This window comes from Elephas maximus, chromosome 20 (assembly GCF_024166365.1).
Source record: "Elephas maximus indicus isolate mEleMax1 chromosome 20, mEleMax1 primary haplotype, whole genome shotgun sequence".
In the NCBI taxonomy this organism is placed as follows: domain Eukaryota; kingdom Metazoa; phylum Chordata; class Mammalia; order Proboscidea; family Elephantidae; genus Elephas; species Elephas maximus.
Window position 1 is genome coordinate 2,843,414 of NC_064838.1, and position 18,971 is coordinate 2,862,384.

The 18,971-nt window shown below is 39.1% G+C and overlaps 1 protein-coding gene across 2 annotated transcripts in view; it reads right to left on the reverse strand.

The window, feature by feature from the left end:
* The window catches only part of UBE3C (ubiquitin protein ligase E3C), a 200,002-nt gene that overhangs the window by 75,734 nt on the left and 105,297 nt on the right, over positions 1–18,971 (reverse strand). For both annotated transcript variants that reach the window (XM_049863367.1, XM_049863366.1), the window contains exons 16-18: positions 11,716–11,813; positions 10,013–10,145; positions 5,000–5,247 (exon numbers count right to left, since the gene is read on the reverse strand). In XM_049863367.1, coding sequence (XP_049719324.1) covers positions 5,000–5,247; positions 10,013–10,145; positions 11,716–11,813 — 479 coding nt within the window. The remainder of the gene's footprint in view (positions 1–4,999; positions 5,248–10,012; positions 10,146–11,715; positions 11,814–18,971) is intronic.

Sequence of the window (18,971 nt, forward strand, 5' to 3'; positions counted from 1 at the left end):
GTAAATCCTCAGGGTGAAGGTGAAGAGGTTGACAGGAAAAATACCCACCTCATTTAACAAGATCAGCTATCAAGATTTCACTACAGCACTCCATATTCAGTAACCTACACTTGGAAGATAGTAACGGGTTTTTGATTCAGACAGGAAAGTCAGGGTACAACTTTTTCAAAGTTCTGTAGTATTTGGTAGTGCGAGTTCAAATACAGAGGGAACCCTCCTACACCTCTGCAGCCGCACTGTGCTCTCCGCCATACAATTGCTGTTAGTGGAGTGGCTTCATCCAGAGGAAAATCAAGAAGCTCTAACTTTCAGTTCCCTGTGGGAAGAACACACATTTCCTCCACCTTATTTAGAACATTTTAGGCATAAGTTTCAATTACTGATTTTATTAGAATATTTGCTAACTATGGTCTTCTAGGATAAGCAATTATCAACACTAAATTTAAACTGCAAAGAAACAAATAAAACAGAAAATAAAAACCCCAGAAGGACAAGCTCATATGTAAAAGTAGAATTTCTCTTATAAGGACCACCACAAGTCCAATCCCAGAATGTGGAGATTAATTCAATGTCCATTTTCCCACTTCTCCTTTATCTCTGACACTAGCTCCCCGCCCCAAAATGTGACACTATCTGCTGGGATCTGTAATTTATCATAACATCTCACAGAGCTCACGGACTATACTTACAGTTACATGGCTTATTAGGGTAAAAAAATACAACTCAGGAGTAAAAGGATACCAGCATCCCAAAGAGGCACACACAGAAGGTCTGAAAGGGTCCCTGAAGCCAAGCCTGCATTCTCCCAAGGAGAATATGTCTCCTCTTCACCAAAACGGACAGCTCTCAGAGCAGAAAAGCTCTTTGAGACCCCATTTTCCAGGGCTTTTCTCAGGCCACGAGCTCATTATTGGTTACCAGGTGGCCTCTCTAGACAGACCAGCGACCAACAAATTCTCAGATATAGTCAGTATATCTTAATTACTCAGGAGATCCCCTGAAGTTAGTTCTCCTAAAAATCAAGGGCAAAGGCCAAATAAGAAAAAAAGTAAATTAAAAAAAAAAAAAATACAGAAAAAGAAAACATTTCTGAATGGTAAAAGAATGTTTAAAACACCTATATGCCAACACATTTTCTGGAAAAATATAAATCACTAAAATTGGAAGAAAGAGGAAACTTGAATAAAACAATAACAAAAACCCCAGACTCTTATAGTTTCACAGGTGAAGTCCAGCAAACTTCAAGAAACAGGTAACTCCTATAACATACAAATTTTTCCAGAAACAAAAGCTGCCCATCTCATTTAAAAGAAGCTGTAAAAAGCCCCTGGAAGCATAGTGGTTTAAGTGCTCGGCTGCTAACTGAAAGGCTGGTGGTTCAAACCCACCAGCTACTCGTGGGAAAAAGATGTGGCAGTCTGCTTCCGTAGATTTACAGTCTTGGAAATCCCGTGGGGCAGTTCTGCTCTGTCCTATAGGGTTGCTATGAGTTGGAAATCATCTCAATGGCAACAGGTTTTGGTAGTCTTTTTTTTTTCTTTCTTTCTTTTTATAATTTTATTGTTGCTATACACAACACATACACCAATTCAACACGTTCTACATGTACTATTTAGTGACACTGAGCACATTCTTCAAGCTGTGCAGCCATTCTCATCCTCCTTTTCTGAGCCGTTCCTCCCCAATTAACATAAATTCACTGTCCCCTAAGGTTCCTATCTAATCTTTCAAGTTGCTGTTTTTCAATTTGATCCCATATGGATAGCTCTTAAAAGATCACGATGCTCACGGCAGACAATTTTTACTCGTTAAGCTAAACTATTGTTTGTTTTTAAGAAGGCTTCAGGGAATATTTTCGGTTTAAGGTTTAAAAATCACCTCAGGCCAATAGCTTTGGGGGTTCATCCAAACTTCAGGGCTTCAGGAAGTCTGGAGTCCATGAAAATTTGTAGTTCTGTTCTACATTTTCCCCCTTTTGATCAGAATTTGTTAGTAAATCTTATTGCAAGCCCAGGTAAAGACAGTACAGAGAAAAGAAATGTATGGGTCTATTTCATTTATGAACACAGACACAGAATTTCTAAATAAAAATTAAAATTACCTAGCTAAAATTAACTAATCGAAAGCAACACTGTTTTAAAATTAACATAGCACATTTAAACAGTATTTATTTCCAGTAATTCAGGATGATTTTAAAAATAAAAAATTATCAAATTCATTTTGTTAACAGACCAAGGGAGAAAAAAATCCAAAACTAAATCAACAGTAAAAGTTTGATAACATTAAACACCTATAATTGAGGAAACCTGAACGACTAACAAATATTTAAGGAGACGCTCCACTTTACTTGGTATAAGCAAAATGCAAATCAAAAGAACAATGATACTACTTTATGGCCATAAAGAGTAACATGGGCTTAGTTGAGTGAAATTCAGTATGTCTTTATACTTTATCACACAGTAGTCATACTCCTCAGAAATGTGCACAATGTTCCCAATGGGACACTCAGGAAAATGTCTGAGGGCAGAGAACTCAGAGCAATATAAGTGTTCATCACTTGGGTAATGGAAAGGCAATATATGTGCACTGTTTAGTATGGAATACCGCTTCCTATCAGTTAGAAGCAATAAACAAAGAAATACATGCAGCTCTTGGGTCTTAAAAGCTTGTGAGCAGCCGTCTAAGATACAATTATTGGTCTCTACTTGTCTGGAGCAAAAGAGAATGAAGGAAATCAAAGGCTTGAAGAAGAAACTAGCCCCCAGGACTAGCAGCCCACATGAACCATAGCCTCATCCAGCTGAGACCAGAAGAACTAGACGGTGCCTGGCTACCACTACTGACCAGGAACGCAACAGAAGGTTCCAGACAGAAATGGAGAAAAATGTAGGACAAAACTCAAATTCCTTAAACAGGAGAAACTTTCTGGACCAACAGAGACTAGAGGAACCCCCATGACTTTCGCCCTAAGGTACCCTTTGAACTTGGAACTAAAGCTACTCCTGGTGACCACCTTTCACCCAAATAATAGATCAGCTTATAAAATAGATATCACCCGTGACTACTGCGCTCCCTTAAATAATCAACTATATGAGACCAATGGTCAACATTTACCCAAAAGCAAAGATGAGAAGGCAAGCAGGGTCAACGGAAACAGAATAAACAGAAAGGAAATAATGAGAATGCTGACACACTATGTACAACCAACGTCATACAACAATTCGTATAAAAACTGTTAAATGGGAACCTAGTCTGCTATGTAAACTTCCACCTAAAACTCAGTAAGATACTTTAAAAAAAAAAAAAAAAAAGTACACTCAACAATATGGCTCGATCTTAAAATCACCAATGAACGCAAAATTAAACACAGAATCACGCTGCCAACCAAAAACGCCGGCAGTTCGAAGCCACCAGCAGCTCCCTGGAAACCACATGGGGCAGTTCTATAGGGTTGCTATAAGTCAGAATCGACTTGACGGAAAACGGGCTTTTTTTACGGTGCAATACCATTTATACATGAATATTTATAAATTAAATACACACTTTATCTACCTCTCTCTTTTGCTCCAAAGATATGTGTGTCAAAGACATCTAAGTGGGTGCCTCAGGAAGGGAAAAAAAATTGGAGTGGGATTGGGGATAAAAGGAAAAAAGAATAATAAAGACCTGTAATAAACAGATTTAACTCAATTCTCTGCACGGAAGGGCAGGGGTGGTGGTGCGGGGACAGAAAAAGATCATGTTTCACAAAATATATAATTTACATTGCTAGTTCCCCTTTCATCTCAACTTAAATGTTGGCATTTCCCAGGGTTTACTTCTCTGTTTTCTTCTCTTTAGACCCTATGTACTCCTTACATCCAAGCACTTGTATCTTTGTTAATAATTTATTAAAAACAGACTTTTTCAAAATTTCTAATATCCAGCTTAGACTTCTCTCCTGAATTTCAAATTTCTATCTCAGAGACACCCAATCCTTAGAAAAATTAAAATTAATTAATTACATCCCAATCACAACCTGTTTATCCTTTTTAAGGGTATCACTGACCAGACAACCACTAAAGCCGGAGAGCAATCTGGGACTCTCCCTATCCTCACCAACCATTTCTAATCTGTCATGAAATCCTTTTCAAGTCTGTCTCCTCTCTCTCCAATCTATCCTCCTCTCTTCCCAATTCCCACTGTCATAGCCTTAAAACAGAATCCCTACTTCCCATCTCGTCCCAGTCCATCAGTAGTAAAGCTATCTTTTTAGAACAAAAGTATGGTTATGTCATATCCTGCTGAAATCCCTTCATGATTCCCCACTCAGCATGGCATACAATGTTTCACTCTAGTGTCTTACTGGTCCCCACCTATTGCTCACCTACAGGCCAGGACTGCTAGTGTGAGGATGCAGACTACCAGCATCAGTGGGTGTCCTTGTCTTGTTCCTAACTTTAATGGGAAGCAGTGCTTTGAAAGTTTCGCTGCTAAATATGTTTCCAGTAAGATATACATTAAATTGTTATTCTTTTATTCACAATAAAGGGTAACTCCAGTTTGTAGATATGGTTGGGGAACGTAACATTCCAGTTAATATAGCATTATCGTATCATCCTTAAATGACCAATTTTCATGAAATTGGCATACAACAAATTTAACATTTAAACCACACAGAATAACAATGGTATTTCACCTCATGGTACTTCAACAAGAACTGTGAGAAAATATATTTACAGTATGTACACTTATGCTAGCAAGTAACCACTGAAAACTTCTACAATAGAATCTTGTGTTCCCTGCCTTTTCTATACTATGCCAATACTGTTCCATGTATGTAATTATCACGTATAATATCTGCGATGATGAAATGCAGTCATGTAAATAAGTGCTATTCAGGGTTCGCCAATCTTACAATTTTGATTACACTCAACAAAGCTTAGACAACAGCCATACAAAACACGGAATTTCAACACCGTTTAGTCAGAGATCCATTCTTATATAAAGATTCCTTTACCTTTCCAAGCATTCTTCCTAGGAAGTAGTAATGTCTGGCAAAAGAATCTCCAACAAGCATCTGAGCAGCTGGGTTGGGATACAGAAGCCCTTCATTAGTAGTCTTAAAAAACCCCTGGTTGGGGTTAAATCCGGATTTCAGTAGTTCATTTAAAAACTCTCTGAAAATGCCGCCACCATCAATGCCAGCTTCGTCCAGGCCGTGGGCATTGAGTAAGTGCACACGGATTCGCTTTTTCAAGTCAGGCTCTGTCAAAAAGGGAAGAAGGAGAGGGGCACGGAGAAGAAAAGGGAAAATAAAGAATTAAAATAAGTTGGTATTATAGGAAGTCTAAGGGAGGGGGAATAAGAGTATTACAGACATTTTTATGCAGGACTCAAAACATCAATGTGATTAAAAAGAGACAAGGATTTTAGCTGACCAAGATTTTCTCCAGAGTCTATGATGGAAAAATGAGAGAAAACAGTTCTGTACATTACACATCAAGAATGGAGCACAGGTAAAAGAGGGTGCTTAAGACAGAATAAAATCATCCCCCGGATTCTAAAGGATATGAATGATTTAAACAATAAAAGAGACCAAACAAAATCAAACCCCTTGTCATCGAGTCAATTCCGACTGATAGCGATCCTGCAAGACAGTAGAGCTGCCCATATGGTTTCCAAGGGGCACCTGGCGGATTCGAACTGCCAACCTTTTGGATAGCAGCCGAAGCTCTGAACCACTATGCCACCAGGGTTTCCATTGCTTGCTCAGTATTTAGTAAAGGAATAACAACAGCTACCACAGATTATTTACCTGGGCTAGAATTTATGCAGAAATTTTATGTATAATATTTCAAATCCTTTTAACAATCTTGTAACATGGAGATAATTCCTGTCAAGAATTTAATTCCTGTTAAGAATTATCTCCATGTTGCAGTGAAAAAACCAGTCACATAGCTAATACTATAAAGGGTGGTACCACAATTTAAAAATATGTCTGCCACCTACAAAATCTGAACTCTTCTCTACTAAAACATATTTTTTTCCTTAGCTGTACTTATAACACCTGAAGAACTTTTTCACTGATTCCACAACATGTTTTTTGCATCTGTTCTGATTAACATGATATAAAATACACTCAATCTCAAGTTTTAGTTGAAATGATGAAAGGAATTTAAGCAGATAATTATAAACTCAAACAAAAAATATAGTTGGGTGTTTCTTACCTTTACACATATCCTTTCAAAACCAAGTTTTAACAATTAAATTTAAACATTATAATATTTCTCCAACTGATTTTCAGCAATTAGTAGCTACAAATTTTGTAAAGATTATGATTACTGAACATAAGTGGAAAATGCTTTAACTCTTTCCATTCAAACTGTGGAACCAATATTCTACAGAGAGTCGGCATACCTGGAAGCCTCAAAGGGCATTTGCAGAAGTTAGTCCTTCAATTTTTGCTAGAACTGTGATTCTGTGGTTCCCTAAAGCTAATTTCTGTGAACAATATACAATAGCAAAATAATAATTCCAGAATCAAACCAAGCCATTGAGGTAAATTGCTACTACTTGTTCCTAAGAATAAGTTAGAAATATCTACTTACACAATAAAGATTTCAGTCAAAGTACTTAAGTAAAATGCTAGATTTTACCCTATTACCAATTCTTCTTCACGAAAACAATGTAATTAATTCTGTCCACCAAAGAAAGCAAAATAAAACCAACCACTGAACAAAAGCACAGACAAGTGAGGCTGTCAGGAACTGACTGCAGCACAATTTGGAACCAGTTCTAGCATATTCTCAACAAGATTACGAATGGTATCAAAAGCTTACTTGGAAGCATAGGAACTGCGTTACACACACGATCTAATTCTTAGCACAATCCTGTGAATAAATGATTTATGGATAAATTAATGTTCAAACCATGCTCTTAAATAGGTCAAGTACCGAAATAAGGCAGTCCAGTGGCATGGACTTTAGAGCAGGAGAAAACAAAACCAGCTGCCATCTGGTCGATTCTGACTCATGGCGACCCCATGTGTGTCAGAGCAGAAATGTGCTCCACAGGGTTACGAGAAGACCTGTGTGAAATAAATTCTTTGCTCCATCAGCAACCAACTGTGTAACAGTGGATAAGTCATTAAACTTCTCTGAGCTTCGCTTGGTCAATTCACTTCGAAAATGTGGCTGATACTCACCACCAAAACCAACCAAACCCAAAGCCAAAGCCAAAGCCATCGAGTCGATTCCGACTCAGAGTGACCCTACAGGACAGAGAACTGCCTGAGAGAGTTTCCAAGGGGCGCCTGGGGATTCGAACTGCTGGCCTCTTGGTTAGCAGCCGTAGTACTTCACCACCACGCCACCAGGGTTTCCACATGCACTACACTTCAGAGAAGTGTCCTGAAGATGATACAAGTGAAAGACCATCCGTAACGGACGGGTCTGCTTTAATGACTAGACGATACATAGAACACAGGTGGTCTGTGGGTTACAAACAAGATCCCTTCTTGTGCCAGTAAGTCGATTTTTCTAGGTAAGTCAGAACAAGTGTAGAGAGGCTATGAGTCAGAATCGACTTGATGGCAACAGGATTTAGGGCAAGGAAAGGCACGTGCAGCAGGTGAAGGTGACCGTGATGAACAATTTGTTGCAAGCAGGGGTTGGAGAGAGGAGCCCTGGTGGCGCGGTGGTTAAAGTGCTAGGCTGCTAACCTAAAGGTTCATGATTTGAACCCACCAGCTGCTTCCTGGGAGAAAGATGCGGCCGTCTGCTTCTGTAAAGATTTACTGCCTTGGAAATCCTATGCGGCAACTCTACTCTGTCCTACAAGGTCGCTATGGTGGGAATCGACCGAACAGCAGTGGGTTTGCTTTTGGTCAGGGGTTGGTTCAATCGTTTCAAAATGAGGGCAAATAACATTAAAGGCAAGTATGAGTTGTCCATAAGTTGGGCATTCTTAAGCCGGGACTGTCCGTACTCATATTAATTGATCATATGTAAGCGATCTCAGTTCACCAGCAGTTCAAGCCATTTTTTCTTAAAATTAACATTTTGAGATATTTAACATTACAAATTTGCCTAGCAAAATGCCATTCAAAGAAATTTAACACATGGTTTTAAAAATTCTTATTAACGAGGCCTGAATTAGAGGACATTGTAAAGATTTTAAGAATTATACTATAAATATTATGAGAAGATTTTTCCAAATCTTTAATTTCAATGAAGAATAATTATCAACATGGTCAGTTTTTAAATATAAAAATTATTTAAGCTTTAAAAATAAGCTTAGGGATTCATTAAGGAGCCCTGGTGGCACAACAGTTAAGTGCTAAGCTGCTTACCAAAAGGTTGGTGGTTTGAAACCACCCAGCAGCTCTGTGGGAGAAAGAAAGACCTCGCAATCAGCTTCCATAAAGATTACAGCCAAGAAAATCCTAGGGGGCAGCTGTACTCTATAACCCAAGGAGTCATTATGAGTCAGAATCAACTCAAGGGGACCTAACAACAGCAAGAACAACAACGAAGGATTCTTTAGGTAATTTGTGGAAAAATAGCCTAAAAAAAACCATCTATATGAAACAGCTGTAAAAGTTAATTTGAATTACAAAAATAAGTAAATTTAAAAAAGTTAAACTGTTGATAAATAAGCACATTTCTTATTTTGGCTGAAGAGCTCACAGGAAGCCAAGCCAAGCAAGTACAGAACGAGCGAACACCCTGTGCTCCAGCCTCACTGGCTACACTCTGAGCGAACGCCTGTGCCCTGTGCTCCAGCCTCACTGGCTACAATCTGAGCGAACGCCTGTGCCCTGTGCTCCAGCCTCACTGGCTACACTCTGAGCGAACGCCCGTGCCCTGTGCGTCAGCCTCACTGGCTACACTCTGAGCGAACGCCTGTGCCCTGTGCGTCAGCCTCACTGGCTACACTCTGAGCGAACGCCTGTGCCCTGTGCTCCAGCCTCACTGGCTACACTCTGAGCGAAGGCCTGTGCCCTGTGCTCCAGCCTCACTGGCTACACTCTGAGCGAACGCCTGTGCCCTGTGCTCCAGCCTCACTGGCTACACTCTGAGCGAACGCCTGTGCCCTGTGCGTCAGCCTCACTGGTTACACTCCTCCCCTCTGTAAGATACGACTCAAGTCCTCACTCTTCACGAAGCTCTCCAACATCCATGAAATCTCACTTCTCTACACACATGGTGCTTGATACCATGCCAATCATTTGTGAATTGATCATCTGCTTTGTCATATCTATTGTGGTTTTTTCCAGGATTCAATCACATCTGGCAACCTACCGTCCCTCAAAGATCCTACCCAGATCATCTCTAAGCTTTCATTTTTACTCCATTTCCAAAGATTCAATGGAGACTTAACGCAATATGGTAGGCACGGTATTAATTACATAACTTTTAACACGGAATGCCAAATATTCACATAAGATGAAACATGCGTCACTGACTAAGAGGTGCCCAAATTAACGCTACAATACGATTCTCTTTATGTACAGGACCGTCAGTGAAGCACATCTATATCCTTTTATAGAGAAATTTGGATTACAACAGCATCCACTTTAGTAGTTTAATTTGGCTCAAATTTATATTTATAATAACAACACAGAATATACATTACTGCCTATAAAAATTTTTAGCATTATAGGTTATCAACTAAATTTAGAGACAGATATTAAAAAATAAAGCTTTTTGTCTTAGTATTTAAAGAGGATTCTCTTGCAATAATTGTCCATTATCAGAATATTATCTGATAATCCCATGAAACCTGGGAGCCAGTAGAACTTAGATAGTGGTGACGACTGCATAACATAGTAAAAGTAATTAATGTCGCAACTTAAAAACATGGCTAAAAAGGCAATTTTTTGTTATATACAATTACTATAATCAAGCTTTAAAAACAAACATTACAGAACAGAATGATGGATACAAATTTTTTAATGATCATTTTTTTCCTAAAATAATTCCCCAGCCTCCCAGCCATATAGATACACGTAACAGAGAAGTATATATACCATTTTCTGGGGAAAGTTTGTCATAAGCATCTTCATAAATATAATTTCTCCTTATTGTGACATTAATTCCATCCAGAAATGGACCATCTCCTTGCACTTCTTGTTTATCAGCATAAATCAGCCTTTGAAAGATCTAACAAGTAGAGGAAGTTGTAATGTTATTAGAAATACTAGCCTGTTTATTATAAAAATTGGTATAAATAGCTATGTAAATCTTATCTTTTATATATCCACAAATTCCAAAACGGATTTTAATAGCCAAAGTATCAAATACTGTATGTCTTACCAATAAATGTGTAATATTTACATATGTATAACATTGCTCCTTTTCCTCATTATACAAAATCTCAGAAGTTTATATGCTATACTATATTCTCTTATATAAACCCTTTAGAGAAACTTAGGTAGCCAAAGGCAGGAAGGAAGAAGAGCTTTGTAAAGTTGTATAACAATACTAGTGGGAATGCCTCCATAATGCTGAAATGTAAATAACTAATGCTAAAATCCAGTAGAGGGAGCTCAGGAATTAGGTGAGAGAGACAAAGAGGGGGAGAGGGAGAGAGAGTGACAGGAGAGAGAAAGACAGGAGAGAGAGAGGGAGAGGGAGGGAGAGACAGAGAGAGGAGAGAGAGAGGAAGAGGGAGAGTGGGAGAGGGAGGGGAGAGGGAGGGAGGGAGGGGAGAGAGGGAGAGGGAGGGAGAGAGGGGAGAGAGGGAGAGGGAGGGAGAGAGGGAGAGGGAGGGAGAGAGGGAGACAGGGAGAGGGAGACAGGGAGAGGGAGGGAGAGAGGGACAGGGAGGGGAGAGGGAGAGGGAGGGAGAGAGGAAGAGGGAGGGGAGAGGGAGAGGAGGAGAGGGGGAGAGGGAGAGGGAGAGGGAGGGAGGGAACGTGCATGAGGAAACACCAACAGCTTCAAAAGCAACCCATTCTATTGCTGGCCCTGAAAACACAGCAGGAGCACCTATAAAAACCCTTGGGAATCAATCCATTACCCAAGAATAGAGCCTAGTAACATTCACAGATCTGCTAAATAAACTTGGAAAATAAAAACATTTCTCCAATAAATAATATACAGGGTGAGGGAGTATGTAGGAACTCTGTAAACCTAAAACCGCTCTAAAAACATAAAGTCTATTAAAAAAAGAAGTATGGGGAAGGGGCCGGGAGGGAAAGTTTCCTGTGAAAGGAAAAAGAGAAACATGTATTCTTCCTTGACTACTAAAATATTTTACAAAAAAAAAAAAATTATATTTGGAAACAGATAAAAGGTTTTACATTAGTCAAAAATCACCACACAAGAAATTAAGATACTTGTCCATGCTTTTTTTTAAAATAAAGTAGTATTTGTGATAATTACTTTAACACGAATATACAGCAGAATGCCTTTTTAAAAATTTGCATTTTCCAAAATAAAAAATTTACTTGGAAAAAAGGTTCTGATACCCCATTATCAAAAAAGATAGAGTGCAATAGGCCTTTTAACAAATTGTAAGTTTCTATGAAGACGTATCTGGCTGGGGTAAGCTTTTTAACTTATTATTAGCTATTACAACCTAATGAGAAAAATTCAAGTTATATAATTAGCCAGACAAGCAGGCAATGTTAAGAGATTTTTTTTGTTGATGTGCTCATTTCTAACACTGAAATTACACAAAACCATAAAACACGGTGAGTTTATCTATAAAAGAGGCAAAACCGCATACCTTTACCCGTTCCTCAAACGGAACTACAAACGGCAATTCTGTGAGAATGGCGAGCTGTCTCTCCTCAGACACAGAGAGTGGTGGCGACTCCAGACCCACTACAACAAATTTTAAAACCTTAATTAGCTCATCTCCATTTTCCTTTCCATTTCTCCTTCCACTTACTGAGGTCAAAACAACCCCAAACCAAACCTGTTGCCATCAAGCTGATTCCGACTCACAGCAACCCTACAGGACAGACAGAGCAGAACTGCCCCACAGGGTTTCCTTTTTGGTTAGCAGCTAAGCTCTTAACCACTGGGCCACCAGGGCTCCCTTATTAAGGCCAGGATTTATAAAATCATTCTTAGGACTTTCAAAATAATCTCCTAACTCATCTATCTACCACTAGTTCCATGAATACATCCTTCCTGCCCCACACGCTACCTCTGGCCTAATGTAAAACCTTTCAGGTAACTACAATCATGTGAGTTGGTCATTCAAGGGCACTGCTTGATCATGTTAAAAATCTCCCATGGCTCCCCAAATACATAAAAACAAGGCTCAGATACTTTGATCTGATATTAAAGATTCCATAACGAGGTACCAACCTACCTTTTTAGCCTTCTATTAAATCCTCTGAGAGACAGGGTAACCTGTCCTAGTAACACAGCAGGGTACTGACGGGGGTGAGGCCTGGGTTTTAGACAGATCTCAGTGTACGGTTTCCCACTGTCACACTTACCTTTGTATTCTTTTCTTTCTGATATTATCAAAAGAGTCCCTCTCAGGGAGTGTTCTGTGTATATCAGTATTTAATTAATAAACACATGTCCTATTCTTCCCCAAATATAAAGACAACCAAAAATAAGATAGCTGTGCTCAGTATATTAAATCATTACTAAAAACCAAAGCAAACAAACAAACAAAAAAACTCAACCCTATTGCCATCGAGTTGATTAGCAACCCTATGACAGAGTAGAGCTGCCCCACAGGGTATCCAAGGAGCAAGTGGTGGATTCCAACTGCCGACCTTTTGGTCAGCTCTTTAACCACTGGGCTATCAGTGCTCTTCAAATTCATTTCAAGGAAAAGGAAAACCCTTGAAGATTTTTACCACTTGATTAAATAACTCTGCATAAGGCTTCTTTTTGTATTCCATACAAGTGAAAACTAATATTTATTCAATAAATACATACTGAGTGCCTGCTCTGTGCCAGGCACTGTACTCATGTAATCTTACCACTTTTAACATCATTAACAACAACTGAAAGTAAGGAAATGAGCACTCAAATTTATAATTCACTACTATACATACTGTTTAGGCCAGGCCTTTTAAATGCATGAAAACTTTTTAGCTATCTCTGTAGCAAAGAACACATTTTTATCTCACTGTAATTACCCTGCCAAAAGCCCACTGGTATTGGAATTCTTCAAATATAAGCTCTGCTTATAACTATGTAATATATTCATTTTGGTGGTTGAAATTTTATGTGATAAATGTTCAACTAGCAGGAAACTTAGTATACTAATTTTTAAGTATCAGTCATTGAAAATGTCAATCAGGGATTATTTTTATGTGTTTGAAGATGCAACAGAGTTTAATAAGAATTATGTACAATTTTGAAAATTTAGTAGCTAGTCAACCCACCACTTGGAAACACGGGTTGAGCAGACATTTCCCTTCTTCAATTACAAACATGAGACATAAAAATAGACCTAGGAAATCACACAAAAAAAGAGGAACTAATATCATGGGGCAAGCAGAGCAAAAGAACAACAACAAAAGAAGATACAGGTAGAGGGGTGGGGCCGGGACGGCAGAGTAGTCAGAAGTTTACTGTGGTCCCTCTTACTACAAAGACCTGGAAACACAAGTGAATTGATTATATACGACAACCCAGGGGCCCTGAACATCAAAGGCAAACCTGAGGAATCGGTATGAACGGCAGGGGGAAGGAGAGATGGTTCAGAAGCGGGAAGGAGTTGCCAGACCCGACCTGGAGGGAACCAGCACCCTACAGGCCGGGATCGACCAGTGCCAGCGTCTGAGGCAAGCAGTGGTGTCTGGGACACGTTCTCCCCATCAAGACAGACCAAGCGGCGGAGTGTCTACTCACGCTTCCAGGATCGGTAAAGAGTGGCACTCAGTCAGTAAAAGGTGAATACAGGAGCCTAACCTACGGCACAGATGAAAGAAAACACCTCTCTGGGGAAACCTCTCTTCCGCTGACCTGCGTCCTTCCTGCTCTGCACTGGGTGGAAGTTGGCTTCAGAGACTGCTGCATCCCCTGGGCCAGAAGTAGGGTCCACCACGTGCCCTGAGCCATTTTCCCAGCACTGGAGAGGGAACAAATTAACAAACAGGGAAAAAATAATCCGCCGGCTCCCCTAAACCAGGAACTCAGGGCAGTAACAACTCCTTTGCCTAGGCACAGGCATGAGGGGTCCACGAACTTTGAGTACCTTTCACCCCTGCATAGACCTGTGTGGGCCCACTTCAACAGCGTAGGCACTCACTAATGCAGTACAGTGGGGTATATACCTGAAGTCTAACTTCAATGGTTTCAGCTGTATGGGGGAGAGGCAAGTTCATGACATTTGACACTGCTCTGCCTATAAGCAGCGTCCTCACCCACCCACATCAGGGACCTAAGGACTGGTGGCTCCACCCACGCCACCAGGCTACCTGTGACAGGGGTCCAAGAATAAGTGATGCCTCCCAGTCCTTACAGCCAACAGCACTGGCTGCCAAGAGTCCAGCAGCAAAACCCTCCCACCTACACGCTCTAAGGAACAGGGATGCGATTTTCTCACAGACACTCAGGGGCGGCTGTCAGCCCCTCTAGCCTGTTCATTGCATGACCCCCCTACTGCAGCCAGATACCTCTGCCTACACCAATCACCCATGCCCGTCTAGGACTATAGGTGAGAGCCTGCACCACATACTTGGTGACCAACTACCTGGATACCTGAGCTGAACCCATACAAGAAAAGTAAATGGACTCCTGGGCTCACATACCTAGTAATACCTCTAACCACCTGGTGAAGGGATGTTAGAGCTTCAAAGGTGCCAAAAGTCAAACTAGCTCACATAAGCAGCCTATCCAGGCATATTAAAACCAAGTAAAACAAGAAGCTAGGACACAGTAAGCAAACATAAAACAAATAAATACAGTAATTTATTGATGCCTCAGAGAGAAGAGTCAATATCAAAACACATAAAGAGGCAGACAAGGATGCCTTCAGCAAGCTCCCAAAACAAAGAATCAAGAAATCTTCCAGAGGAAGATAAAGTCCTGGAATTACTGGAGATAGAATACAAAAGGTTAATATACAGAGCTCTTCAAGGTATCATGAATAATGCAAAATGCAGAACAAGCCAAGGAGCACACAGAAAAAGCAATCAATAGAAGACCTTAAGAAGATTAGAGAAGATCGTAATGACAAATTTTATAGGCTGCAAGAATCCACAGAGAGCAAGCAGAAATCCGTAAGACTAAGAACAAAATTTCAGAATTAGACAACTCAGTAGAAAGTCATAGGAGCAGAACTGAGGATGGAAGTCAGAATTAGTGAGATTGAAGATAAAGCACCTGGCACCAACATGTATGAGGAAAAATCACATAAAAGAACTAAAAAAAAAAAAAAAAAAATGAAGAAACCCTAAGAATCACGTGGGACTCTATCAAGGAGAATAACCTACGAGTGACTGGAGTACCAGAACGGGGGCATAACATAGAGAGAATTGTTGAAGATTTGTTGGCAGAAAACTTCCCTGACATCGTGAAAGATGAGAAGATATGTATCCAAGATGCTTATCGAACCCCACACGAGGCAGATCCCAAAAGAAAGTCACCAAGACATGTTAAAATCAAACTTGCCAAAACCAAAGACAGAGAATTTTAAGAGTGGCTAAGAATTAACGAAAAGACACCAGCAAAGGAGGGTCAATAAGACTAACATCAGGCTACACAGCAGAAACCATGCAGCCAAGAAGGCAATGGGATGACATAAATAAAGCCATGAATGAAAAAAAATCCCCAGCCAAAAATTATATATCCAGCAAAACTGTCTCTCATATATGATGGCAAAATTAGGGCATTTCCAGATAAAGAGAAGTTTAGGGAATTTGCAAAACCAAACCAAAAATTACAAGAAATGCTAAAGGGAGTCCTCTGGTTACAAAATCTATAACATCAGATAACAACCCAAGACTAGAATACAGGACACAGTAACCAGATATTAACCCGGATAGGGAAATCAGAATAGTAAACCCATGCTCAAACAGTGAAAATATGTAAACACAGATGTCAATACATAAAAGGTGACAACATTAAAACAAAAAAGAGGACCAAAAAAATGCAGTCATACATCTTTCATATGGAGAGGACATAAAGGTGATAAAAAGAAATAAAAGCTTGGTTAAAACTTAGAAAAATAGGGAGAAATATTAACGTAACCACACAGGAAACTAACAATCCTACATATCAAAATTAAAAAGAAGAAAAACATAAAGACTCAGCAAATACAAAATCAACAACAATGAAAAAGAGAAAAAGAAAATACTTAAAGAAAACAACTTAGCACAGAAAAAAAGTAGAACAAAGAAACTGTCAACAACATACACACGACATAAAAATGACAGCACTGAACTCATATCTTTTAATAATTACACTGAATGTAAACGGACTAAATGCATCAATAGAGACGAGAGTGGCAGAATGGATAAGGAAACACAATCTGTTTATACGCTACCTACAAGAGACACAAACAATCTAAAACTCAAAAGATGGAAAAAAATATATCAAGCAAAGAACAGTCAAAAAAGAGGAGTGGTAAAATTAATTTCTGATGAAACAGACTTTAAAGTTAAATCTACCACAAAGGATAAGGAAGGACAACTGGAAGACAACCATAATAAATATTTTATATGCCAAACAACAGGGCTCCAAAATACATAAAAGAAACTCTAACAGCATTGAAAAGAGAGATAGACAGCTCCACAATAACGGTAGGACACTTCAACACACCACTTTTGGTGAAGGACAGAATATTCAGAAAGAAGCTCAATAAAGACATGGAAGATTTAAATGCCACAGTCAACCAACTGGACCCCACAGGCATATACAGAACACTCCACCCAAAAGCAGCCAACTATACTTTCTTTTCCGACCCACATAAAACATTCTCCAAAATAGACCATGTATTAGGTCATAAAGGAAGCCTTAACAGAATCCTAAACATCCAAATACTACAAAGCATCTTCTCTAACCATAAAGCCACAGAAGTAGAAATCAGTAAAAGAAAAGGCAGGGAAAAGAAATAAAAAACATGGAAACTGAACAACACTTGCTCAAAACTACTTAGTACAGAAGAAATTAAGGACAGAATAAAGAAATTCACAGAATCAAATGAGAATGAAAACACATCTTACCAGAACCTTTGGGACACAGCAAAAGCAGTGCTCAGAGGTCAATTTATAGCAATAAATGCACACATAACAAAAAAAAAGAAAGGGACAAAATCAAAGCATTAACCCTACAACTCCAACATATAGAAAGAAAGCAGCAAAAGAAGCCCTCGGGCACCAGAAGAAAGCAAATAATAAAAACTACAACAGAATTAAAAGAAATAGAGAACGGAAGAACAATTCAAGAGTTAACAAGACCAAAAGCTGGTTCTCTGAAAAGATTAACAAAATTGATAAACCATTGGCCAAACTGACAAAAGAAAAACAGGAGAGGAAGCAAATAACCTGAATAGGAAATGAGATAGGTCATATCACAACAGGCCCAACCGAAATTAAAAAGAATCGTAACAGAATACTATGAAAAACTACTCTAACACATTTGAAAACCTACAGGAAATGGACAACTTTCTAGGAACACACTACCTACCTAAACTAACACAGAGGTAGAACAACTAAACAAACCTGTCACAAAAGAAGATATTGAAAAGATAAAAACCTCCCAACAAAATAAAAGCCCTGGCCCTGACGGCTTCACCGGAGAATTCTATCAAACTTTCAGAGAAGAGTTACCACTACTACTAAAGGTATTTCGGAGCATAGAAAAGGACAGAATACTCCCAAACTCATTCTATGAAGCCAGCATAACCCTGATACCAAAACCAGGTAAAGCCACCACAAAAACAGAAAATTACAGACCAATATCCCTCATGAACACAGACACAAAAATCCTCCACAACCTTCTAGCCAAAAGAATTCAACAACATATCACCGTAACCCAGTGTGATTCATACCAGGTATGCAGGGAAGGTTCAACATTAGAAAAACAATTCATGTAATCCATCATATAAATACAACAATAGACAAGAACCACATGATTTTATCAATTGATGCAGAAAAGGCATTTGACAAAGTCCAACACTCATTCATGATAAAAACTCTTAGCAAAATAGGAAAAGAAGGGAAATTCCTCGACATAATAAACGGCATTTATACAAAGCCAAAAGCCAATGCCATCCTAAATGGAGTCTGAAAGCACTCCCCTTGAGAATGGGAACCAGACAAGGATGCCCGCTATTGCCACTCTTATTCAACATTGTGTTGGAGGTACTAGCCAGAGCAATTAAGCTAGAAAAAGAAATAAAGGGCATTCATATTGTCAAGGAAGAAGTGAAAGTATCTCTATTTGCAGATGATATGATCTTATACACAGAAAACCCTAAGGAATCCACAAGAAAACTACTGGAACTAATAGAAGATTTCAGCAAACTATCAGGATACAAGATAAACATACAAAAATCAGCTGGATTCCTCTAAATCAACAAAGAGAACATCGAAGAGGATATCACCAAATCAGTATCATATACAATAGCCCCCAAGAATGAATCTAACCAGAGATGTAAAAGACCTATACAAAGAAAACTACAAGACACTACTGCAAGAAACCAAGAGATTCGTGTATGTGGAAAAACATACCTTGCTCATAGATAGGAAGACTCAACATTGTGAAAATGTCTATTCTACCCAAAGCAATCTATAGATACAATGCAATCCTGATCCAAATTCCAATGGAATTTCTTAATGAGATGGAGAAAGAAATCACCAACCTCATATGGAAAGGGAAGAGTTCCCAGATAAGTAAAGCATTTCTTAAGAACAACAAAAAAGTGGGAGGCCTTACACCACCTGATTTAAGAACATAATATATGGACACAGTAGTCAAAACAGCTTGGTAATGATACAATAACAGATACATAGACCAATGCAACAGAATTGAGAATACAGACATAAATCCATCCACATATGA